The following is a 25726-nucleotide window of genomic DNA, read 5'->3' on the forward strand; positions in this document are numbered from 1 at the left end:
GGCGGAGGGAAGTGCTTAAGCCCTTGAGAGTTGGAGAGAACCTTGGTCCAGGAATGAGTCAAGGTCAGACGCAGCCGGCGCTTCGATGTGGAGGTGGCTTGCCGGCTGAGGACCGGAATACCGAACCTTAGAGAGACAGAGAGAGCAAGAGAAAAGTATAGACAGAGAGAGAGAGAGAGAGAGGCGAGAGAGGGAGAGAAATCATAATGTCCAACGATCCAGTGTAGCAGTGGATTGATCAGTAGTTGAGTAAAAAGTAAATAGAGAAACATCTACCCATGGAAGACCAGAAATCTGAGCTACCTCTTTATGGACACTCCAGCCACTCATCAAGGTCTATTCACCTATGTGATAATATCCCCCACTGAAAGAAAACATTTCACATTCTACAAGTGAAATATTGCGCTAGTCTACAAAATTGATATGGATGAGTTTTTGCCTCTGTATGGTTTGGGTGTTTTCACACCTCTACGGTCCCTCGCGCTCTCTCTCTCTCCTTCTGTGAGTTGGGGAACCAGCTGTCCTGTCAGGTGGTTGAGGGACCAGTCATACCGCATAGTAAACCTTTTAAAACAGACAGTATTTCATCGTGGTAGGAGGAGTAGAAAGAGGGGAAACGGGAAGATAAGGAGAGGCTGTTGTCTTTCCCAGTGTCAAAGCAGACGGCCTAACTGTATCGCTGCACCGGCCAATGTTACTCGGCTATCGCGGGCACTCATTTATTTTGTATTTTTTAACGAGCGCATTCCATTCCATTCCGTTCACTTCCATTCTATTTTATTCTATCCTATTCTATTCCAACTGACATTACCAGGGCTGACTGTGTCCCTGAGGTGTACAGTTAGGTGGGTGGGGGTCTTAGCTGGTATTTAGACCCAGCTCCCCCCAGCCTTGGCCAGGTCATCTGTGGGGCTCTAGGGGAGAAATGTGAGGCATACAACAGCCATTTCCCTGCAGCCTGGGGAGCCAGTGGCATTCCAGCAGGCAATTGTCTGCGTGCTGTTTGCCTTAAATGTGTTCATTTGCCCGACTCCCCCAGTCAGAGCTCCGTGGGGAGGGTCGGAGCGCTCTAACGAACCTCTGACAGCTGGAGGCTCTAATTAAACGTCCCCCGCTGAAAACAGACAGCGGAGCGGCCAAACGAACTAACTCACCGACCGACCAACCCGACGGAGAGGCTCTGAACGGCGAACGCCCTCCCTCCCAGCCCTGTGCTGTCTACACGAGAGCCAGCCGCAGAGCAGAGAGCAGGGCAACCACAGCATGAGGGGATCACACAGAGATACACACACAGATGGAAGCACATGCACTCACATGTCCCACACACAGGTGCTTGGATACACACGTACGTACGCACACACAATACTTTTAGGTTCTGTATACCAAAGTCATGCTGTTTTGGCAAGGCTACAGTATGTTTTATATCTGAATAATCTTTTGTTGTTTTCAATAACCCTCCACAGATGACACGGTTGACATAAGAGAGCGTTTGGCGCGGTCCGTTTGGGGGGGAGTGCATTAGTAGCCTCCCAACCTGCGACAAGGTTATGAAGCTGATTGAATAATTAGCGCTGAGGCCCCGTCCATTACAGCCCACGCCGCCGCTGATGTGCTGCCGGCCTTCTGTCTATAGAGATAGAGACGCCCGGTCGATAGAGACACAGATTAGATAAGGACAGATAGGGTCAATTAAGAGATAAACATACAGGTACGGGACAGTGTGTGTGTGTGTGTGTGTGGTGTGTGTGTGTGTGTGTGTGTGTGTGTGTGTGTGTGTGTGTGTGTGTGTGTGTGTGTGTGTGTGTGTGTGTGTGTGTGTGTGTGTGTGTGTGAGAGATGAGTGGAAGACACATTGTGTGATTTTTATTTCCCCAGCACACAATGCGATGTACTCAGCTAGCAAGGTTGGGGAGGGTGATGTAAAATGTCATTGTTACACACGGCTCAGGGATGGTGTGTCGGCTACAGAGATTCTACAGTGATGTGATGCCGGGTTGGGAATTGGAAGGTACAGCATGTGTGGTCACAGTCATGTTAAATGCACTAGAAAGTGTTCTCATGTAGACCGACTAAGTAAACATCTCACCAAATGATGCTAAATTATAGTTCTGGATTACCAAGATTAAATAGAAAGTCATTTTATTGAAATCTCAACATAACGTGATGGCTTGGCCCGGCCCGGTCTGGTTCTACATATCCCAGCTCCCTACACCAGCCTGACTCTATTCTACCCAGCCCAGCCTGGTTCCCCTCCCCTGGTACTGTTGACCCAGCGGTAGAGAGGGCACCCCTGGCCGCAGGGCAGGACACCATGCTGCTGCAGGCCACGTTGACCTTTTAAAGGTCACCAGAGCACAGAGGCAGAGAGGGGGAGGGGAGAGGGAGGCCAGCCAACTGGCACCGCTGGTAGAACTGGGAGCCAGAGGGTGAGTGTGTGGGGGAGGCAGGGGGGGGATCTTCTACTGTCTCTGCTTTGCCCTGTCTTTGCTAACCGGAGTGAGACTTCTGTACTGAATGGCTTTTTTAGCACTGGACGTTCTTCAAAGCTTTTATAGAGACATGCATACCTAACTAACCATAATTCCCCCTCTCTCTCTCTCTCGCTCTTTCTTTCTCTCTCTCTCTCTCTCTCTCTCTCTCTCTCGCTTCCTCACTCCTGCAGGGGGTCTGAGCCTGTCACAGCCTCGGCCAATCGCAGCCTCCGTTAGAGGTGGCGGCTGCGTGTGATTGGAGGATGGCGACCATGCCGTTCGTCAGCGAGGGAAAGTGTGTGAGCGTGGAGTGGGACTTCCTACAGGGACTACTGGCCAAACCCCCCACCCTGCCCTGGTGAGAAACACACACACACACACACACCCACACACACACACACACACACACACACACACACACACACACACACACACACACACACACACACACACACACACACACACACAAATACTTACTCATATTCTAAACCATCACACCTACACAGCCCCTGTCACACACTCTGTACTGTATAGTAAAATGGTTATTGCTCTGTAGCCTTGGCTGTCATGGCTGTTAATCCCTTTCCCTTAGTGGGAGATTATGTACATTTGGCTGGGATTATTAATGGGACGGTCATTTATAGGCGGATATAAAAACTAAGCAGAATCAATGGGTGAGTATCGATTGTTCTCTCAGATGAGTTGAGCTCGTATAATAATGAGACGTTGTGGAGGACAGAGCTATTCTTAACACAGCTGTTTACACACCCTGGAGAACACAGACCGACTGGGGAAACACGGATGTGTTGGCCGATGAGGACAAATACCACAAACATGCATGTAATAGCACAGAAACATACACACACACACACGGAAACATGCGTACACACATTTTATTTCCTCAATTTCTCTCTCTCTATTGCCCTCTCTCTCTCTCACACACACACACACACACACACACACACACACACACACACACACACACACACACACACACACACACACACACACACACACACACACACACACACACACACCACACACACACACACACACACACACACACACACACACACACACACACACACCCTCCCGTGGCAGGCAGTCTGCAGGCCCGGAATGAGAATCGATGTCACAGACACGGGGGAGAAATGCTGTTTCTTTATTCTACCACAGACACAAACTGTGGAGTCGCCGTGACAACATAATTCTACCACTCAGGCCCCATTGAGGGGAGTCGATACCCAATCAGAGAGACAGGCTACCTGGGCCCCCACTGCCACACGGCCCCTCCCCCTCCAATTGATCCCTCAATCACCGCTGCAGCCCAGGATCCGCCAGCCAGTCGCATGGCTGTGTGTGAGACGGAGAAAGAGCGAGAGTGTGGATGCTAGTGTGTGTGTGTGTGTGTGCGTGTGTGTGTTGGAAGCAGAGACTCTAGCTGTGCTGTGTAATAGTCATGTGTATACCAGTGTGACAGGGGAATAGACCCTGGTAGATAGAGCACTTTCTGTCTGTAATTACACAGACAGACAATCTGCTGGCGACGGTTAGAATTGAGATTGGTTCACTAACATTGCAGGTGTCATTATATACCTTTTTAAATGACTATTCTCGGGTCATTGTCAGCATACACGACCAAGCCCACAGGTGGTCGTTCTGCGGTCAGTTAGGATTCCTTATCAGTGCAGTTTTGGCATGAACCACACACCCTTTTCACCTACAGTTCCCCTCTACCTTCTGTTTCCTATCATTCCTCTCCTCCTTCAGTTTGCAGAACCTGCGGAAGGAGAAGTCTCGTAATGCCGCTCGTTCCCGTCGCGGCAAGGAGAACTTTGAGTTCTTTGAGCTGGCCAAGATGCTCCCTCTCCCCGGGGCCATCACCAGCCAGCTGGACAAGGCCTCGGTCATCCGCCTCACCATCAGCTACTTGCACATGTGCACCTTCGCCAGCCAGGGAGACCCGCCCTGGTGCCCCCTGCTGGAGGGGGAGAACCACTGCAGCAAAGGTGAGCTCTCACCCTTACCTTACCCATGACCTTAACCTGGAATGACTGGAAAACTCAGTGACCGATGGTGCAAACAAAAGCAGTTTGCAAATGTTACTGTAGGTGTATCAGCATTGTAACAGCACTATAATATTCTATGTAGTCCCTCACCCAACGCACCGCACAGACACACATCTCCCTATACCTGATTGACCTTCCCCTCATCACAGAAAAGGAGAGAGAGAGAGAGACAGAGAAAGAGACAGAGACAGAAAGATAGGGTGAGAGAGGGAGACAGAGAGAGAAATAAAGAGAAGTAGAGAGACAGACAGACAAAGAGACAGAGAGAGGGGGTGAGAGAGACAGACAGAGCGAGAAGCAGAGAGACAAAGATAGAGAGATGATACACAAAGGAAGGAGGAGCCTATTGGTGCGATTGGTAATTACAGAAATTAGCTATATAATGAGGAGAGTGTGATTATAAAGGTTGTCTAATTGCTACTGTTACTGAGGGGAAACAACTCAGCAACAATTAGGTGTGTGTGTGTGCGTGTGGGTGTGTGCGTGTGTGTGTTTTATAAGAGCACCTGTGAGGAGTGTGCGTGTGTGTTTTATAAGAGCACCTGTGAGGAGTGTGTGTGTGTGCGTGTGTGTGTGTTTTATAAGAGCACCTGTGAGGAGTGTGTGTGTGTGCGTGTGTGTGTGTTTTATAAGAGCACCTGTGAGGAGTGTGTGTGTGTGCGTGTGTGTGTGTTTTATAAGAGCACCTGTGAGGAGTGTGTGTGTGTGCGTGGCTGTGTCAATGGTTGCAGAAGTGTTTGTCTGTGTGGGTGCGTTATCATTTTTTTGCACCAGTGTGTGTGTCCCCGTTACTCTCAGCAAGTCCTCCTGAAATGGGACGAACCCATGATAGCTCATTGATACTGTATGAGATATGAACGTATATGGAGATATGGATAAGTATGTACCTAACAAACAAGGGCAGTCCAGTTCTCATATGCCCATACGTTCGCTTATTTTACAAGAAAGTCTTTGAAGGACTCATAGACTTACTGTATGCGATTTTATTACCATTGTTTGGTGAATATGTTTTTCGAGGAGCCGGCCTTGGAAGAGGCCTTGCAAGACGTGGACATCTCATTGAAAAGCACATCTCTCTATTCAATGCTTCGATCAATCTTCAATTGACGTTCATGTACCATGGAAACGCGTTCAATCCGCTAGCAGATGTTCTAACAAAGCCTTACAAATGCATCTATGGCAGTCTAGAGCCGTACTGCTGTATGTACGCAGTACATCTAACCATTGATCTATTTTTAATGTCTGAAATCTATACTGAAGTTCCATCTGGGGGAAAAAAAGAAGTAATTCTCCTCTATACATCAGCCTTCAGCAAACGGGAAAGTATGACGCACGCACATAGGTTAATGTTGAGCGTGATGCTGGACTGGATGTCATCTACCTGTACCCGAGACCCGAGCGGTTCCGGATCCAGAATTCTAAATAATGACACAGGTCTGGGTCGGATCTGATATGATTGTCTCGGGTAGTTGTAACTGTAGGATGAGAAAGCTCATGCGCTGCAGCCTCAATTAGCATAGCGAGCTAACGTTAGCGGGCTTAATTAGCTAGTCCCGGTTTGATGCAGTCAAGATAAGTACTATGTGATGATATTTGAGGATAAATAATGGTCTACTATAGCGCGAGGCGGCTTGTTTTGTTGCTGCCCTTTCGGAAAAAGATTTCAGTCAGAGTGCACTATGACTGCATTACACTGCAGTACAACTGCAGGTCGAGTGCAGTACAACCGCAGTATGCTGCAAATACTGCGTCCAAGTGACACCATTTTTTTTACTGCAGTAATTTTGCAGTGTAACTGTTTGCTGATGATCTGATGCTTTTGTCCCCAATCAAGAAGGGCCTACATCAGCACCTAGATACATCAGCACCTACATCTACACAGATTCTGTCAGACATGGACCCTGACAGTAAATCTCAGTGAGACAAAATGAATGGTGTTCCAAAAAAGGTCCAGTTCCCAGGACCACGAATACAAATTCCAACTAGACACCATTACCCTAGAGCACACAAAAAACTATACATACCTCGGCCTAAACATCAGCGCCACAGGTAACTTCCACAAAGCTGTGAATGATCTGAGAGACAAGGCAGGAAGGGCCTTCTATGCCATCAAAAGGAACATAAAATTAAACTTACCAATTAGGATCTGGCTAAAAATATTTGAATCAGTTATAGAACCCATTGGCCTTTATGGTTGTGAAATCTGGAGTCCGCTCACCATCCAAGAATTCACAAAATGGGACGAACACCAAATTGAGACTCTGCATGCAGAATTCTGCAAGAATATCCTATACGTACAACGTAAAACTCCAAATAATGCGTGCGGAACAGAATTAGGCTGATACCCGCTAATTATCAAAATCCAGAAAAGAGCCGTTAAATTCCACAACCACCTAAAAGGAAGCGATTCCCAAACCTTCCATAACAAAGCCATCACCTACAGAGAGATGAACCTGGAGAAGAGCCCCCTAAGCAAGCTGGTCCTGGGGCTCTGTTCACAAACAGACCCCACAGAGCCCCAGGACAGCAACACAATTAGACCCAACCAAATCATGAGAAAACAAAAAGAGAATTACTTGACACATTGGAAAGAATTAACAAAAACACTGAGCAAACTAGAATGCTATTTGGTCCTAAACAGAGAGTACACAGTGGCAGAATACCTGACCACGGTGACTGACCCAAACTTAAAGGAAAGCTTTGACTATGTACAGACTGAGTGAGCATAGCCTTGCTATTGAGAAAGGCCGCCGTAGGTAGACCTGGCTCTCAAGAGAAGACAGGCTATGTGCACACTGCCCACAAAACGAGGTGGAAACTGAGCTGCACTTCCTAACCTCCTACCATATGTATGACCATATTAGAGACACATATTTCCCTCAGATTGCACAGATCCACAAAGAAATCAAAAACAAACCCAATTTTGATAAACTCCCATATCTATTGGGTGAAATACCACAGTGTGCCATCACAGCAGCAATATTTGTGACCTGTTGCCACAAGAAAAAGGCAACCATTGAAGAACAAACACCATTGTAAATACAACCCATATTTATGTTAATTTATTTTCCCTGTAATGTCTTTATTCTTTTGGAACTTTTGTGAGTGTAATGTTTACTGTTAATTTGTATTGTTAATTTCACCTTTGTTTATTATCTAGTTCACTTGCTTTGGTAATGTTAACATATGTTTCCCATGCCAATAAAGCCGTTAAATTGGAGAGGGAGGGGGAGAGGGGGGGGGGGGGGGGAGAGAGAGAGAGGTGGTGGAAGACGAAAAGAAGTACCGGTAGAAAGGGAGAGGACCAGTGAAGTAAAATGCTTTTTTCACAAATTGTCTGTGGTGGGGGTTGGGTCTACAGTAGAGTGCGTTAGTCCTGAACCTTTCATTTCATGTATTATTCAAGACTACTGTATATGCACAGGTGATTTGAGCTTTTGAGAGAATCTCTCTTTCAGATATGACTTCCACCTTGTAGAAATGCCAAATATTAACCTGTCTATTTTCAGAAACATCTCAGTATTTAGCCGTATTACAATATTGTAGAGATGTTTTCTCATGACAGAATACACTGACAGACAACACAAGCCTCTCAGATCCTCTAAGGACTACATCCAGCAATTAGGGACCAGCTGGTTGTGAGGTCAAACTCACCTCTTTTTGTCTCTCTCTCTCTCTCTCTCTCTCTCTCTCTCTCTCTCTCTCTCTCTCTCTCTCTGTCTAGCTGTCTCTTGACATTTAGTCTGCCTCTCATTTCTATCTCTGTCATCTCTCTCTCTCTCCCCCTCTCTGTCTTACCATCTCCTGATCACCTCTCCTCTGTCTCTCTCCTTCACTTTCACAATGTCTGCCTCTCCCCTAATTCTCAGCGTTTAAAGTGGCGATGGCTTTTAAGGGAAGTTAATTGCACTCAAATTATGGTCGCCCACAGGAGTGAGGGAGCGACAGAGAAAGAGACACAGGGAGCGAGGGAGGGAGCGAGCGAGAGAGGGATTGCAGAGTGAGAGGATAATTGCGGTGGAGAAGAACGTTGCGATTATGGCCGCTCTTTCTCACCCGTCTGTCGCCTCAAACTCTGTCTGTTCCTACAGGGGTAACAGACACGCACACACACACACTCTTGGATAACCATCAAAATTGGAGCTCAGTAAACAAGTTTCTATGTGATGAGGTTCACATATGAAAAGACAACTAGCGTAAGCAAACTTGAGTAAAAAAGAGAAAATGAAAGAGATAGCCCACCACGTGTTTTATCTACAGTCAGGTCCAAAATTATTGGCACCCTTGATAAAGATGAGGAAGAAAAGACTGTGTCAAATAAATAATACAATAAACTATAATGTATGCTTAAAAAAATGGAAAACTATATTATTTTAAACAATTTCTCAGAGAACAATTCTCAAAAATATAGGGGTAAAAATGATTGCCATCCCTGTTTTTAAAAACTTTCACTGAGACATTTTCTGAAATGTTTTACGAAATTGGAGGACACATTTGGGAGGGATCTTAGACAATTCCACTGGTGTGCGTGGCCAAAGAGCTCTATTTTCATGTCATCCAACAAATGTAAATGCCTTGAGTTTGCTAAACGGCATTGGCACTTGGATTTGAACCGATGCTATGGTAAAATTACATGAAAATACAGTCCTTTGGCAACGCACAGCAGTGGAATTGTCTAAGATCCCTCCCAAATGTGTACCTCGTACCTACTGTAAAATATGGTGGTGTATCTTTGATGTTATGGGGTTATTTTTCTTCCACTGGTCCTGGCACCCATGTTAAGGTTATAACGGTATCATGAACTTTACCTAGAACTGGGACATTTTAGCCAAAAACCTGGTCGCTTCTTTTAGAAACATGGCCACTAGTGGATCTTCCAGCAAAGACAATAACCCCAAGCACACATCAAAATCCGCAAAGAAATGGTTAATTGGCTACAAAATCAACAATGTGCAATGGCGATCTCAGTCTCCGGCCTTGAACCGCATTGAAAATCTGTTGTTTGAATTGAAGAGGGCAGGTGAGGAATATCAACTGGAAAGATTCTGTATGGAGGAAGGGTCTAAGATCTCTAATAATACAGTGCCTTCAGAAAGTATTCAGACCCCCTTGACTTATTTCAAATTTTGTGTTACTGTCTGAATTCAAAATGGATTAAGTAGATGTTTTTTTCTCACCCATCTACACACAATACCACATGATTACAAAGTGGAAACATGTTATTGGAATCTTTAGCAAAATTATTGAAAATTAAATACATAAATATCTCATTTATATACAGTGCATTTGGAAAATATTCAGACCCCTTGACTTTTCCACATTTTGTTACGTTACAACCTTACATGCTGACCAGACCGGACACGTCACGTGCGCAAGCGTCACAAAATAAATTTAGAAATCCATGTTATTCAATAATTGCACCCACACTGCTCGCACGCGCCAACGAGCGTCTGCGATGCCAAGGGCTAAAATAGAACACCTTTCTATTTCTGACACAGATCGCGCTGAAAGTCCTGCCTCTCCCTTCTCCTCATTGGTTTATAGAAGCAGGTACCCACGTGTCATCTCCTCATTGGTTATAACCACGTGGGTGATTGAAAGATGAACAGTTTTGCCGGTCATCGTGGTAATACGATGAAAGTTTAGATGCCGATCACCATATAAGTTCAAAGATGAAAAAGCCTGGAAGGAGGAGAGATGACTAGAAACGATTCGGTTGGCCGTTTTATGTGTGGATTAATTGTCGGAGTAGAGGACCTTGTGCATTTCAGGTAAAATAACAACTCAATGTTTATATCCCAGGACAAATTAGCTAGCAACAGCAAGCTAGCTAAATAGGGCAAATTAGCTAGCAAGTGCAAGCTAACTAGCTAAATTGCCATACATGTTTAATGCTTTTCGACCTGTCCCCAAATTAATGTCATTGGTTCAGAGTTTGTTTTGATATTTTAACCTGCGTGTCGTGATCGCGTTTGGTGTAGGGGGACAAAATACATTTATGCACGATATCGCACGCGCACGGCCGGTTTGGGTTCCGTGTTATTCTAAAATGGATAAATAGTTTTTTTCCCCTCATCAATCTACACACAATACCCCATAATGACAAAGCAAAAACAGTTTTTTAGAAATGTTAGCAAATGTATTAAAAATAACAAATGGAAATATTACATTTACATAAGTATTCAGACTCTTTACTCAGTACTTTGTTGAAGCACCTTTGGCAGTGATTACAGCCTCGAGTCTTCTTGGGTATGATTGTACAAGCTTGGCACACCTGTATTTGGGGAGTTTCTCCCATTCTTCTCTGCAGATCCTCTCAAGCTCTGTCAGGTTGAATGGGGAGCGTCGCTGCACAGCTATTTTCAGGTCTCTCCAGAGATGTTCGATCGGGTTGAAGTCCGGGCTCTGGCTGGGCCACTCAAGGACATTCAAAGACTTGTCCCAAAGCCACTCCTGCGTTGTCTTGGCTGTGTGCTTAGAGTTGTTGTCCTGTTAGAAGGTGAACCTTCGCCCCAGCCTGAGGTCCTGAGTGTTCTGGAGCAGGTTTTCATCAAGGATCTCTTTGTAATTTGCTCCGTTCATCTTTCCCTTGATCCTGACTAGTCTCCCAGTCCCTGATGTTGAAAAACATCCCCACAGCATGATGCTGCCACCACCATGCTCCACCGTAGGGATGGTGCCAGGTTTCCCCCAGATGTGATGCTTGGCATTCAGGCCAAAGAGTTCAATCTTGGTTTTATCAGACCAGAGGATCTTGTTTCTTATGGTCTGTCCTTTAGGTGCCTTTTTGCAAACTCCAAGTGGGCTGTCATGTGCCTTTTACTGAGGAGTGGCTTCTGTCTGGCCACTCTACCATAAAAGCCTGATTGCTGGAGTGCTGCAGAAATTGTTGTCCTTCTGGAAGGTCCTCCCATCCCTGCAGAGGAACTCTGGAGCTCTGTCAGAGTGACCATCGAGTTATTGGTCACCTCCCTGTCACGCCCTGTCCATAGAGAGTCCTTGGTTCTCAATGGTGTTGTAGGTCAGGACTTGGGTGGTGTTCTAGTCTGTATTTTCTATGTTGGTGTATTAGTATGGTTCCCAATTAGAGGCAGCTGTTTATTGTTGTCTCTAATTGGGGATCATACTTAAGTTGTTCATTGTTCCCACCTGCTTTGTGGGATATTGTTTTGTGTATGTGCATGTAGCACCACTACTTTCACGTTTCGTTGTTGGTTTATTGTTTTGTAGAAGTTTCACTGTTTATTAAAAGATGTGGAACTCTAATCACGCTGCGCCTTGGTCCGTCTCTCCTCACGATCGTGCCAGAATATCCCACCAAACAAGGACCAAGCAGCGTGCAACGGAGGGAAAAGTGAGTTGGACCTGGGAAGAGATCATGGGAGGATGCGAGACCCTTCCTTGGCGGGAGTCGCCAGGAAATCAGGAAGGACAGCGACGACGCCGGGGGGCGCGGCCACAGAAACCACAAGATTTTCTTGGGGGGGGCACGAGGGGTGGTCGGACGAGCCAAGGAGAGAGCCAGAGCCCGCCTGGGAGTCAATGGAGCAGTGTGATGAGAGATATCGGAGAATGACTTTGGCGAGGAGTATGCTACAGCGCAGGCGTGCTGAAGAGCGTGACACCAGTCCGGTGCCATCTGTGCCAGCTCCCCACACTCACCCTGAAAAGCCAGAGACCGTCAGGAAGGCGATGGAGAAGTTGGGGGAGAGAGAGATGTTGGTCAAGTGTGTTCTGCTCAACATTCGACCTGAAGAGCCTGTCAGCAGTCTGGTGAAGTCTGTGCCGGTTTCACGCATCTGGCCTTCAGTGCACCTCCCCAGTCCGGTACGTCCTGTGCCAGCTCCCCGCACTCGCCCTGAAGTGCGTGTCACCAGTCCGGTGCCACCTGTGCCGGCTCCACGCATCAGGCCTCCGGTGTGCCTCCCCAGTCCGGTACGTCCTGTGCCAGCTCCCCACACTCGCCCTGAAATGCTTGTCACCAGTCCGGTGCCACCTGTGCCGGCTCCACGCACCAAGCCTCCAGTGCGCCTCCCCAGTCCGGTACGTCCTGTGCCAGCTCCCCGCACTCGCCCTGAAGTGCGTGTCACCAGTCCGGTGCCACCTGTGCCGACTCCACGCATCAGGCCTCCAGTGCGCCTCCCCAGTCTGTGTCAGCTCCCCGCACTCGCCCTGAAGTGCGTGTCAACAGTCCGGTGCCACCTGTACCGGCTCCACGCACTAGGCCTCCAGTGCGCCTCTCCAGCCCGGAGCGTCCTGTGCCGGCTCCACACACTCAACCTGAGGAGCGTGTCATCAGTCCGGTGCAACCTGCGTCGATGCCCAGTCCAGGCACGGCGTCCAGTCCCGCTCCCTGGCAGGAGCCTTCCTCTGCTCCGGTGCCCAGTCCAGGCACGGCGGCCAACCCAGCTCCATGGCCGGAGCCTTCCTCTGCGCCGGTGCCCAGTCCAGGCTGTGTCCAACCCAGCTCCATGGCCGGAGCCCTCCTCTGCACCGGTGCCCAGTCCAGGCACGGCAACCAGTACCGCTCCAAGGCCGGAGCCTTCCTCTGCGCCGATGCCCAGTCCAGGCACGGCGTTCAGCCCAGCGCCATGGCCGGATCCGGGGTCTGGGCGAGGGCTGTGACCCACACCGGAGCCGCCACCGACACTAGTCACCCCCCCACCCTCCCCATTTGGTTTCAGGTTTTGCGGCCGGAGTCCGCATCTTTGGGGGGGGGGGGGGTACTGTCACGCCATGACCATAGAGAGCCCTTGGTTCTCTATGGTGTTGTAGGTCAGGGCGTGACTAGGGGGGTGTTCTAGTCTGTATTTTCTGTTGGTATATTAGTATGGTTCCTAATTTGAGGCAGCTGATGTTCGTTGTCTCTAATTGGGGATCATACTTAAGTTCTCCATTGTTCCCACCTGCTTTGTAGGATATTGTTTTGTGTATGTGCATGTAGCACCACTACTTTCACATTCCGTTGTTGGTTTATTGTTTTGTAGAAGTTTCACTGTTTATTAGAAGATGTGGAACTCTAATCACGCTGCGCCTTGGTCCGTCTCTCATCACGTTCATGACACTCCCTGACCAATACCATTCTCCCCCGATTGCTCAGTTTGCTCAGACCGGGGGGCCAGCTCTAGGAAGAGTCTTGGTGGTTCCAAACTTTTCCATTTAAGAATGATGAAAGCCATTGTGTTCTTGGGGATCTGCAATGCTGCAGAAATGTTTTGGTACTCTTCTCCAGATCTGTGCTTCGACACAATCCTGTCTCGGAGCTCTACGGACAATTCCTTCGACCTCATGGCTTGGTTTTTGCTCTGACATACACTGTCAACTGTGGGACCTTATATAGACAGGTGTGTACCTTTCAAAATCATGTCCAATCAATTGAATTTACCGCAGGTGGACTCCAATCAAGTTGTAGAAACATCTCAAGGATGATCAATGGAAACAGGATGCATCTGACCTCAATTTCGATTTTCATAGCAAAGGGTCTGAATACTTATGTAAATAAGGTATTTCAGTTTTTTTATATACATTTGCAAACATTTCTAGATTGATAAAGAAAATGTAATCCATTTTAGAATAAGGCTGTAACGTAACAAAAATTCAAGGGGTCTTAATACTTTCCGAATTTACTGTAAGCATTCACACCCCTGAGTCAAAACATGTTAGAATCACCTTTGTCAGTGATTACAGCTGTGACTCTTTCTGGTTACGTCTTTAAGAGCTTTGCACACCTGGATTGTACAATATTTGCACATCAATCTTTTCAAATTTCTTCAAGTTGGTTGTTGATCATTGCTAGACAGCCATTTTCAAGTCTTGCCATAGACCTTCAAGCCGATTTAAGTCAAAGCTGTAACTAGGCCACTCAGGAATATTTCATGTCATCTTGGTAAGTAACTCCAGTGTATATTTGACCTTGTGTTGTAGGTTATTGTCCTGCTGAAAGGTGAATATGTCTCCCATTGTCTGTTGTAAAGCAGACAACCAGGTTTTCCTCTAGGATTTTGCCTGTGCTTAACTCTATTCTGTTCATTTTTATCCTAACAAACTCCCTAGTCCTTGCCGATGACAAGCATACCCATAACATGATGCAGCCACCACCATGCTTGAAAATATGAAGAGTGGTACTCAGTAATGTGTTGTGTTGGATTTGCCCCAAACATAATGCTTTGTATTCAAGAGATAAAGTTAATTTCTCTGCTACAATTTTGGCAGTTTTACTTTTGTGACTTATTGCAAACAAGATGCATGTTTAGGAATATTTCTATTCTGTACAGGCTTCCTTCTTCTCACTCTGTCATTTAGGTTAGTATTATGGAGTAAATGCAATGTTGTTGATCCATCCTCTGTGTTCTCCTATCACAGCCATTAAACTCTGTAACTGTTTTAAAGTCACCGTTGGCCTCATGATGAAATCCCTGAGCGGTTTCCTTCCTCTCCCGCAAGTTAGGAAGGATGCCTATATCTTTTGTATGCAACTTATTATGTGACTTGTTAAGCACATTTTTACAACTGAACTTATTTAGGCTTGCCATAACAAAGGGGTTGAAAACTTAATGACTCAGGACATTTCAGCTTTTCATTTTTTATACATTTTTTAAATGTCTAAAAACGTAATTCCACTTTGACATAATGGGTTGTTGTGTGTGACACAAAATCTCATTTGAATCCATTTTCAATTCAGGCTGAAACACAACAAATTGTGGAAAAATTCAAGGGGTGTGAATACTTTCTGAAGGCACTATTTTATTTTATTTAACTAGGCAAGTCAGTTAAGAACAAATTCTTATTTACAATGACGGCCTACCAGTGAACAGTGCCTTATTCAGGGGCAGAACGACTTTTCGGCTACTGGTTACTATCCAATCTCATATTTTGTTTTTAGAAAAAGGCTCAGTGCCGTTATCCTCGCATGATGAGGTATTAAAAAACAGGCTGCCAATAATGTAGACCCCTATAAGGTAGACCCCTATAAGGTAGACCCCTATATGACTTGTTAAACTAAACTATTTATCTGAGCAATTGTAATGGTATAAAATACTATAATAGTCAACAAATGTTTTGCGTACATACAATATAGCTCAGTATTTGTATTATTTGTTTACTAGTTTTTTGCTCATCTTTTTCAAGGGAGCCAATAATTTTGGACCTGACTATTTGGTTCCCGTGGCAACTTCATAACTTGTTTAAAAGGTCGACAGCTAGGGGGGTGGAAAGTAAAAGAAAGAGAGGTGGGGAGGATGAGTGAACTTGGACTAAATTATGTATAGAACAGAAGCATAAAAATCAAGCAATCAAATTTCTCTCTTCTATCAGTGCAGAATGTCAGGAAGACCCCAACATTGACCTGCGAGTCACACTGTAATTAACGTGGACGCTTCATCCCATTCCTCAAATGAAATTAAACCATGGAGAGCAAATCTAGCCAAGCTAATGAAAAGTCAATGTGATAGAAAGTACCCCAAGAGCTCTCCTATGACACACACACACACACACACACACACACACACACACACACACACACACACACACACACACACACACACACACACACACACACACACACACACACACACACACACACACACACACACACACACACACACACACACACACACACACACACACAACCTGTTGAGGCTGTTTTGGTTTCATGGCCACCCAATTGTGTGACCCCAGGCATGGCAGGCAGGCGGGTGGAGTGACTAGTAAATGGATCTGTGTGTAGACTCATCCGTCAGCCCCACTGGCCTCATGTCACACCCACCATTTCCTCAGGCCCCCTGACAGTATTCATCGCCACTGATCCCCAGCAGCATCTCCAGGGACACACGGGGGGGTGTGATGCTGTGTGTTATGATGATGGGGGTTGGTACCATATCCCCAGTGGGCCAGCCCTCTCCCGTAGCCCCACTTGGGTCCAGGCAGGCAGGCAGAGCGACAGGGTCCCCTCCCCCTCTGGGTTAGCTTCTGAGTTGTGGCTGTAAGGTCCCCAGCCTCAGACCCCCTTTCAGCCTGAATGGACCAGCCTCATTGATATTCCTACGCTTTCACACAAGGGGAGCCCAATCTCACAATGGCACTGTGGCTTTGTCCGGCAACTGTGTATTTATGTGTGTGTGTGTGGGGGGGGGGGATTTGTATGTGTGTACAAGTCTACTGGAATGCCTTCTGTTCTGTTGGCTGACCGATGGCAGGGACACGACAAAGAGACGGATGGGGGATGGATGTGTGCCCCCCCACCCCCACCTCCGTGTTCAGTTGTAACCCAGAACAGCACTTTAATTTTGCTGTCATAACGTGTATTGATTTCCCAAAGCCTTGCAACGACACATGGACGTCTGGCGATCCCTACACACACTCACGCACTCGCACGCATGCACACACACATTAACACACACACTGCCGCTGCCTGCTCAGAGCACAGTGTTCAAAAACAAATCTGGTAGAGTCACATGCACACGTACGCACGCACACACACGCACTCTTTATGAAATAAAACGGTAAAAACGTGATTTGTGGATTCATCCCCCGTCTCTCTCCTCTCTTTCTCTCTCTCGCTCTCCCTCTCTTACACAGTCACACACACACACACACACATACTCTCTATCCATCTTTCTCCTTCTCTGTCGCTGTCTTTCTCGGTTTCTCTCTCCGTCTCTTTTTGTTCTATTTCTCTCTTCCTGTCAGTTGTAATTACCTCTGTAAACAGGTCTACTTTGATGGCAATGCTTCTGTGATAGCTTGTGTTTGGTGAGGCTGTGTGGAGCGTGCGTGTGTGTGTGTGTGTGTGTGTGTGTGTGTGTTAAAAACAGCCATTTCCCAAGGACCAGCTAAATCAACTACACTACTATTCCAAAAAAAGATTGAAAGTATAACTTTAAGTTGCAGGCTAACAATGAAGCATCTGTTAAAAGTGATTAGCTGCCTCGTGTCTCTGATCTGTGTTGATCAGTGTGTGTTGATCAGTGTGTGTTGATCTGTGTCCCTGCAGTGCGACGCTCCTCCCACTCTCTGGCCACTGACATGTTCGAACAGCACCTGGGAGCACACCTGCTACAGGTAAACATCACACACACACACACACGGACGCGGACACACACACAGGCTCCTCTAAAATCGGCCTGTTTCATCTCAAATGGATTTATTATATTAACCTTTATTCACGTGTCATTGAGAACAAACAGTATTTTAGAATAGTACACATTAAGCCAGGTTATTCAAGAGGTACATTCTCTGAACTTTTGTTCGTTGCCACATTTAATCTATTTAAATGTTTTTCCAACAATATTCAAATATTCAACCATGTAAATATGATTATTGTTATAACATGCTGTAATTGTTCATGGGATAAGGTAGCCATATTTATTCCCGTGACAGTCTGACAGTGTGATGCTGCTTCTCTGTGTTGCGTCTCCTCCTGCGTTTACAGGCGTGCGTGAGCCCCCTCTGATGTCTCATTGTGATCAGTGCTCGCTAACCGTCTGCACTCCAGCGAGTCAACACTCGTAAAAAGAAACAAAACAGCCGGCGCCGCCCCGCCGTAGTACTGTCAATGACCGCCAAACACCAATAAATGACTGTGGAGTACAGAAAAGAGAAAGAGGGCGATAAAGCGAGGGAGGGGAAAGAAGATAGAAGTGAAAGAGGCGGGGTGTATAGAATGTCCTGAATGAGAGAGGTATGCCAAGACAAAAGGCTGCCGTCTGCGCCGAACGTTCTGAGGGGGAACGGCACTGATGGAAATCAAATTAGCGCTTCAGAACACGCTAGGATTCTTTCCTCTTGCCGTCCTCTGTCAGTAATAGCTTGATAATTGCACTTTATTTCTCCGCCATTCAGCCGGGCTCGCCGCGCCCCACCCCCCGGCCACTGCATTTGCATACTGAATGTGTCAGTTGCATAAATTACCGCCACTTTAGCACCGCCGCCAAAATAGCAATCTTTCTTTGGGGCAAAGTGGCCCTAGCTTCCCAGGACACCACTACTCAGTTGTGTGGAAGCTTGTTATTACAACAAATATTATTCTGTGAAGGAGTCCTTCCTAATAGGGTGGCTGTATATCTTATCACTTCTCATCATAATCACCCCTCCCTGGCTCTACCTCTGTCTCTACCTACCTACCTACCTACCGGTGTCTCTGGTCAGCAGACAGACACAACACAACAGGAAACACCATGGCGTCCTACTGTTATTAACACTGATTTAAAGAGCTCCGTTGGTGTCTGCCTGCTCTGTGTTTAATGTGCCTTGTTGACTCTCTGAAAAGGCTGGTGGTGTTTACCAGTAGTGTGTCGTGTGTACCTGAGGGGCCAGCCAGACAGGACTGTTGATGGGGGGGGGGGGGGAGACTGGGAAGACTGAGCGGTGAAGGGCTGGTTGTTGGTGGTTCTCCAGCGGCAGGCAGCAGCTCATTGTAATTTGCTCAATACACACTAATTGCTCTAATTTGTCTGTCTGGCTGTGCGTGTGTGTGTGTGTGTCTGTGTTGCTTCCACAGTCTCTGGACGGCTTTGTGTTTGTGGTAAGCTCGGAGGGACGATTCCTCTACATATCAGAGACTGTTTCCATCTACCTGGGCCTCTCACAGGTAAGGCCTTCTGTACACGCGCACGCACACGCACACACACACACACACACACACACACACACACACACACACACACACACACACACACACACACACACACACACACACACACACACACACACACACTCAGTCACTCACATTGTCACTCATACAGGCTACTCCCATCATCTCTCTTTTCATATCAGATGTTGTAATGTGTTTGGAGGTGTTCCCACCTTTGTGTGTGTCTGAATGTCTTTGACTGTTCTCTTGTGCGTGTCTCTCTAGTTCCCCCGCTCTCTCTCTCTCTCCCCCCCACCTCCAGGTGCTCACCTCTGTTGATTGCCTGTGGCCTCTTGCACTGTGAATGTTAAGACCTGCCATTTCGACCAGATGCATAAATAATAACAGTAATTACTGGCCCAGCAATCAAAGTGTCGCCCCTGCGCGCAGGGCCTGTCTAGGGGAGCAAATCGATAGGCATCTTAAAAGCCCCATTGATTGTGGGGAGGAGAAAAAAACACCAAGGGGGATGGGGAGACAGATAGGGATAGAGAGAAAGAAGGAGGAGAGGAGTGATAAGACATGTTTGGAAGAAAAAACATGGAGGATACAGAATGAGAGCGAGAAAAGAGGGAGGATATTACAATAGCGGTGGTATTTGAGTGGATTTTAAAAGGGGTAATTTGGGTGTGATTGGGAGTCCGCCCCAGTTGGACTGTCCTGGAGATAGCGGTGTTTGCGTGTGCGTGTGTTCGTGCCGGTTCGCTTGCGTCACAGTTCGGTATTTCTCCTGTTAACTGTTGGTAAACACAAACTTAAAATCTAATTATGAAATATATCTGAACAGATGTGAAAAGACTACACAGCCAAATGGCAATGGATAGAGAGAAAGAAATAGCGCACTGGGGATTTTGGTATGCAAATAGAGCTTAAATGTGCAGTTGAAGTGAAATGCATCATGGGACTGAATAGGTAAACAACAAAGGCCATTCTTATTCATTAAACAGATGGCCTCACTAGTCAAATCTTCTCAAACAGAACTAAACCCACCGGCCTTAAAACGAAATTACAATCGAGATTTACCTTAACTCCAAAACACACACTACCACATTTAGAAACTGACAGAGAGAGGACTGAAAGACAAAAAGAGAGAGAGAGAGACTGAAAGAGGGATGTAGGTGGGAGAAAGGGCATGCACACTTTAATAGAACAAATCCCTGTCTCTCAGGGAGGAGAGACGGAGAGAGAGAGAAGAAAAACAAGTGAGAAGGGAAATGTAACTGGTGGTTGTTGTTGGAGGACATGGATCTCCCTGTGGACCGCCCTGTCCTGTCCCCCAGCCTAACCCCTCTGCCCCGGCTTACCCACGGGGCCCCTCTCCAGACAGTGGGGTTTCTTAGACAGGCTTATCCCAGGTCAGGCACCTTGACCAAGGGCACAGCCCACCTTCCGCTCCCCTGCTACCTGGAGGTGATCATGTCCCTCACCCCGGTTCTCCTGGCCGGAGAGGCCAGCTCTGAACCCGGGACCCCAGGTCCTACTACTCAACCCCCCTTACCTCCTACATGGCAGGAGGGAGGATGGAGGATGGGGGAATTGATCCTGGACTGGTTAGTATGCAGCCCCTATCACTCCCCCTCCCTCTCTCCTCTTCCATCCGTCAGCAGCGGGCTGAGAGTGTGTTGTGGACGACTGCCCGGATGCCTCATACATATTAAAGCACCCTGCTATTCTTTATATCAGGTCTCCCCCCCCCTCGCTCAACCCCCCCAGCCCCCACCCACCCACCCCCCACACTATACCTGTGTCTTTCTCTGTCTCCCTCTCTCTCCTTTCACTCTCCTCTCTCTCTTCCTCTATTTTTCAGCTGTCTCTTTTCCCAATAGTTTTCTCTCTCTCCTCCTTGTGACTGTAGACTGACAGGTAAAGTACCATAGACGTCTGTATTGCTCTTTACTGAAGGAGGACAAAATGACTGTGGGAAGCCTGGGGTACTCCATGGCTGACTTCCTGTCTCTGCCAGGGGATTTGGGTCCGTTTACGTCTCGTTTAGCTCTAGCAACTCATTAACATCGGGCTGTTTTAAAACTTTTATCTCTCCGCTGATCCCTCTTACTTACTCCCCTCCTCTTCCCCTCTGTTTTTTTACACTTTAGAGGAGCTAGCCTTCCTTTTTTTCTCTTTGTTCACACTTAATCTGTGCTCCCTCGCTCAGCTCTCTGGCTGTGATGTCCTTGAAGGCCTGCTGGAAATCCCATAAAGCCCACACTAAATGGATCTAATCCTTAATAAATGGGTTTGTCCTACAGACAAGGGTGTGAGTCTGCAGGCAGGCAGTCAAGCAGGGAGCAGGCAGCCAAGCAGGGAGCAGGCAGCCAGGCAGGCAGGCCGGGATCAAGGCAGGCAGGTCGGGATCAAGGCTGGCAGGCCGGGAGCAAGGCAGGCAGGCCGGGAGCAAGGCAGGCAGGCCGGGAGCAAGGCTGGCAGGCCGGGAGCAAGGCAGGCAGGCCGGGAGCAAGGCTGGCAGGCCGGGAGCAAGGCTGGCAGGCCGGGAGCAAGGCAGGCAGGCCGGGAGCAAGGCTGGCAGGCCGGGAGCAAGGCAGGCAGGCCGGGAGCAAGGCAGGCAGGCCGGGAGCAAGGCAGGCAGGCCGGGAGCAAGGCAGGCAGGCCGGGAGCAAGGCAGGCAGGCCGGGAGCAAGGCAGGCGCTTTATCAAATGGAATAGAATCTAACCCACTCTCATTGTGTTTTTATGGATGCCATGCCAGAGCCTTAAATGCTGTTATTATTACCTTCAATGTTTAGAGTAGGATACTATGATGCAGGAGGATGATAGCTGGGAGGTGTTAGTGGTCTTTATCCCTCTCTGAGAGTGGGCTGGATACGCTCATGCCTATGAATTAATAGGGAATGAATGAACAGATTAAAATAGTCAAATCTGACCTTCAAAGATGCTGCATGCCTGGTGTCTCTTCGCTTACTTTAATCACCAAATAGATTTTTATCCTTCCGATTTCATATGTGTATTACTGTAATCTGTGTCTGGCCCCCAACTCAGGGGTGTGTGTGCGACATGCGTGCGTGGTGGTCATGCACGTGTGTTTGTGTCTGCGCTACAACCTGTCTCATCTCTACATTTGATTGTGTTTAGGTGGAGTTGATGGGCAGCAGTGTGTTTGACTACATCCACCCAGCGGACCATGTGGAGATGGCAGAGCGTCTGGGCATCAGGCCCCACCTGAGGGCCGAGGCTGGCTGCCACGTGGCCCCCGAGAGCGCCTCCAGCTCTGCCTCCACATCCTCCCTGGCAGGGACCCCTGAGCCTGGTATGTCTCACGTCCGTAGGCCTGGACGAATGTGCTCCAAATGTGATTGTTCCTAAGTTAACTCTGTCCCCCCACCCCGTCTCTCTCCATAGCCCCCTCAAGCCCTCTCTCTCCAGGGAACGAACCACCTGACCGAGGCTTCTTCATCCGTATGAAGTCCACCCTCACCAAGAGAGGCCTCCACGTCAAGTCCTCGGGCTACAAGGTCAGAGTAAGAGACATATATAGAGATATCAAACTCTCCATTCCTAAAAATCATGAAGACTGTGTGTAATGTATAGAGATATCAAACTCTCCATTCCTAGAAATCATGAAGACTGTGTGTAATGTATAGAGATATCAAACTCTCCATTCCTAGAAATCATGAAGACTGTGTGTAATGTATAGAGATATCAAACTCTCCATTCCTAGAAATCATGAAGACTGTGTGTAATGTATAGAGATATCAAACTCTCCATTCCTAGAAATCATGAAGACTGTGTGTAATGTATAGGGTAGCAAAATTCCAGCAACTTTCCCAAAATTCCCTGGTTTTCCAGAAATGCTGGTTGGAGGATTCCCAGATTTCCTGTTTATTCCCTCGTAAACCCAGGAATCTTCCAACCAGAATTTCTGGATAATCAGAGAATTTTTTAAAAGTTACAAGAATGTTGCAACTCTAGTAATGTACACCTCACCATTCATTTAGTAGAGACACTGTACATATCCAACCATACAGGTTGTTGTAAACTCTATTCTCTTCCTGTCAGGTGATCCATGTGACCGGGCGAATCCGCTGTCGCCCTGCCATGGTGCCAGGCTCCGCCCGCTCAGTGCGTCGGCCAATGGGCTTGGTGGCCCTTGCGCACACGCTCCCTCCCTCCACGCTGAACGAGGTGCGCATGGAAAGCCAAATGTTTGTCTTCAGGGTCAACATGGACCTGCAGGTCACCTACTGCGAGAACAGGTACAGCTACAGCGACACACAACGACACAGCAACACGACAACACACAGGGACAGATGTCTGCACGGGGTGCATATATGGTGGTACTGTGAAGATGTATGTGGGTGTATTTGATTCAGTTAAGATGGTATGCGTTTGTTTGCCTGTGTCTATGTGTTTACATCATGTGGATAATACCATCGTTGTTCCCTGTAGGATCTCAGAGTACATGGACCTGAGTCCGGCAGAGGTGGTGGGAAACACCTGCTACCACTTCATCCACGTAGAAGACCTGGATAACATCAGACAGAGCCATGAGGACTGTGAGTCACTGCCCACCCTGTGTGTGCATGTGTGTGCCTTTTGAACTGCTAACATTTTTGACTAATTTCATATTTTGCAATCAGCGCCCTCTGCTGCTAAAGTCCTGTAGTGCTATGCCAACTCACTCTACTCTCTCTTCTTTCTCTTTCTCTTCCGCCCCCAGTGTTGAGGAAGGGTCAGGTGGTGACCGGGTACTACCGTTGGCTCCAGAGGAGAGGGGGTTATCTGTGGGTCCAGTCCTGTGCCACCGTCTCCATCAACCACAAAGCCCCCCACGAACGCAACGTCATCTGGGTCAACTACGTCATCAGGTCAGCCCCGTCACTAGTCAGCCCCGTCGCCAGTCAGCCGTGTCACTAGTCAGCCCCGTCGCCAGTCAGCCTGTCACTAGTCAGCCCCGTCGCCAGTCAGCCCGTCACTAGTCAGCCCCGTCGCCAGTCAGCCCGTCGCCAGTCAGCCCCGTCTCCAGTCAGCCCCGTCTCCAGTCAGCCCCGTCTCAAGTCAGCCCCGTCTCCAGTCAGCCCCTTCGCTATTCAGCCCCGTCTCCAGTCAGCCCCGTCTCCAGTCAGCCCCGTCTCCAGTCAGCCCCGTCGCTAGTCAGCCCCATCTCCAGTCAGCCTCGTCGCCAGTCAGCCTCGTCGCCAGTCAGCCTCGTCTCCAGTCAGCCCCGTCTCCTGTCAGCCCCGTCTCTATTCAGCCGTGTCACTAGTCAGCCCCGTCGCCAGTCAGCCCGTCACTAGTCAGCCCCGTCGCCAGTCAGCCCGTCACTAGTCAGCCCCGTCGCCAGTCAGCCCCGTCTCCAGTCAGCCCCGTCTCCAGTCAGCCCCGTCTCCAGTCAGCCCCGTCTCAAGTCAGGCCCGTCTCAAGTCAGCCCCTTCGCTATTCAGCCCCGTCTCCAGTCAGCCCCGTCTCCAGTCAGCCCCGTCTCCAGTCAGCCCCTTCGCTAGTCAGCCCCGTCTCCAGTCAGCCTCGTCGCCAGTCAGCCTCGTCGCCAGTCAGCCTCGTCGCCAGTCAGTCTCGTCTCCAGTCAGCCCCGTCTCCTGTCAGCCCCGTCTCTATTCAGCCCCGTCGCTAGTCAGCCCCGTCTCCAGTCAGCCTCGTCACTAGTCAGCCCCGTCTCCAGTCAGCCCCGTCTCCAGTCAGCCTCGTCACTAGTCAGCCCCGTCTCCAGTCAGCCTCGTCACTAGTCAGCCCCGTCTCCAGTCAGCCCCGTCTCCAGTCAGCCTCGTCACTAGTCAGCCCCGTCTCCAGTCAGCCCCGTCTCCAGTTAGCCCCGTCGCTATTCAGCCCGTCGCTAGTCAGCCCCGTCACCAGTCAGCCCCGTCACCAGTCAGCCCCGTCGCCAGTCAGCCCCGTCGCTAGTCAGCCCCGTCCCCAGTCAGCCCCGTCACCAGTCAGCCTCGTCGCCATTCAGCCTCGTCGCTATTCAGCCCCGTCGCTAGTCAGCCCCGTCGCCAGTCAGCCCCGTCACTAGTCAGCCCCGTCTCCAGTCAACCCGTCACTAGTCAGCCCCGTCGCCAGTCAGCCCCGTCACTAGTCAGCCCCGTCGCCAGTCAGCCCGTCACTAGTCAGCCCCGTCACCAGTCAGCCCCGTCACTAGTCAGCCCGTCACTAGTCAGCCCCGTCGCCAGTCAGCCCCGTCACTAGTCAGCCCCGTCGCCAGTCAGCCCGTAACTAGTCAGCCCCTTCGCTATTCAGCCCCGTCTCCAGTCAGCCCCGTCTCCAGTCAGCCCCGTCTCCAGTCAGACTCGTCTCCAGTCAGCCCCGTCTCCAGTCAGCCCCGTCGCCAGTCAGCCTCGTCCCCAGTCAGCCCCGTTGCTAGTCAGCCCCGTCTCCAGTCAGCCCCGTCTCTAGTCAGCCTCGTCTCCAGTCAGCCCCGTCTCCAGTCAGCCCCGTCGCCAGTCAGCCTCGTCCCCAGTCAGCCCCGTCGCTAGTCAGCCCCGTCTCCAGTCAGCCCCGTCGCTAGTCAGCCCCGTCGCCAGTCAGCCTCGTCCCCAGTCAGCCCCGTCGCTAGTCAGCCTCGTCTTCAGTCAGCCCCGTCACCA

At 48.7% G+C, this 25726-nt stretch overlaps 1 protein-coding gene across 3 annotated transcripts in view; it reads left to right on the forward strand.

Annotated features, from left to right (window-relative positions):
* The window catches only part of npas1 (neuronal PAS domain protein 1), a 39455-nt gene that overhangs the window by 8761 nt on the left and 4968 nt on the right, over positions 1-25726 (forward strand). For 2 of the 3 annotated variants that reach the window (XM_029714553.1, XM_029714552.1), the window contains exons 2-10: positions 2663-2829; positions 4242-4480; positions 17532-17599; positions 19038-19127; positions 22260-22434; positions 22527-22645; positions 23184-23380; positions 23574-23680; positions 23845-23992. In XM_029714553.1, coding sequence (XP_029570413.1) covers positions 2735-2829; positions 4242-4480; positions 17532-17599; positions 19038-19127; positions 22260-22434; positions 22527-22645; positions 23184-23380; positions 23574-23680; positions 23845-23992 — 1238 coding nt within the window. In that variant the 5' untranslated portion in view covers positions 2663-2734. The remainder of the gene's footprint in view (positions 1-2662; positions 2830-4241; positions 4481-17531; positions 17600-19037; positions 19128-22259; positions 22435-22526; positions 22646-23183; positions 23381-23573; positions 23681-23844; positions 23993-25726) is intronic. The other variant, XM_029714554.1, reaches the window with a different exon arrangement.

This window comes from Salmo trutta, chromosome 26 (assembly GCF_901001165.1).
Source record: "Salmo trutta chromosome 26, fSalTru1.1, whole genome shotgun sequence".
NCBI classification, from domain to species: domain Eukaryota; kingdom Metazoa; phylum Chordata; class Actinopteri; order Salmoniformes; family Salmonidae; genus Salmo; species Salmo trutta.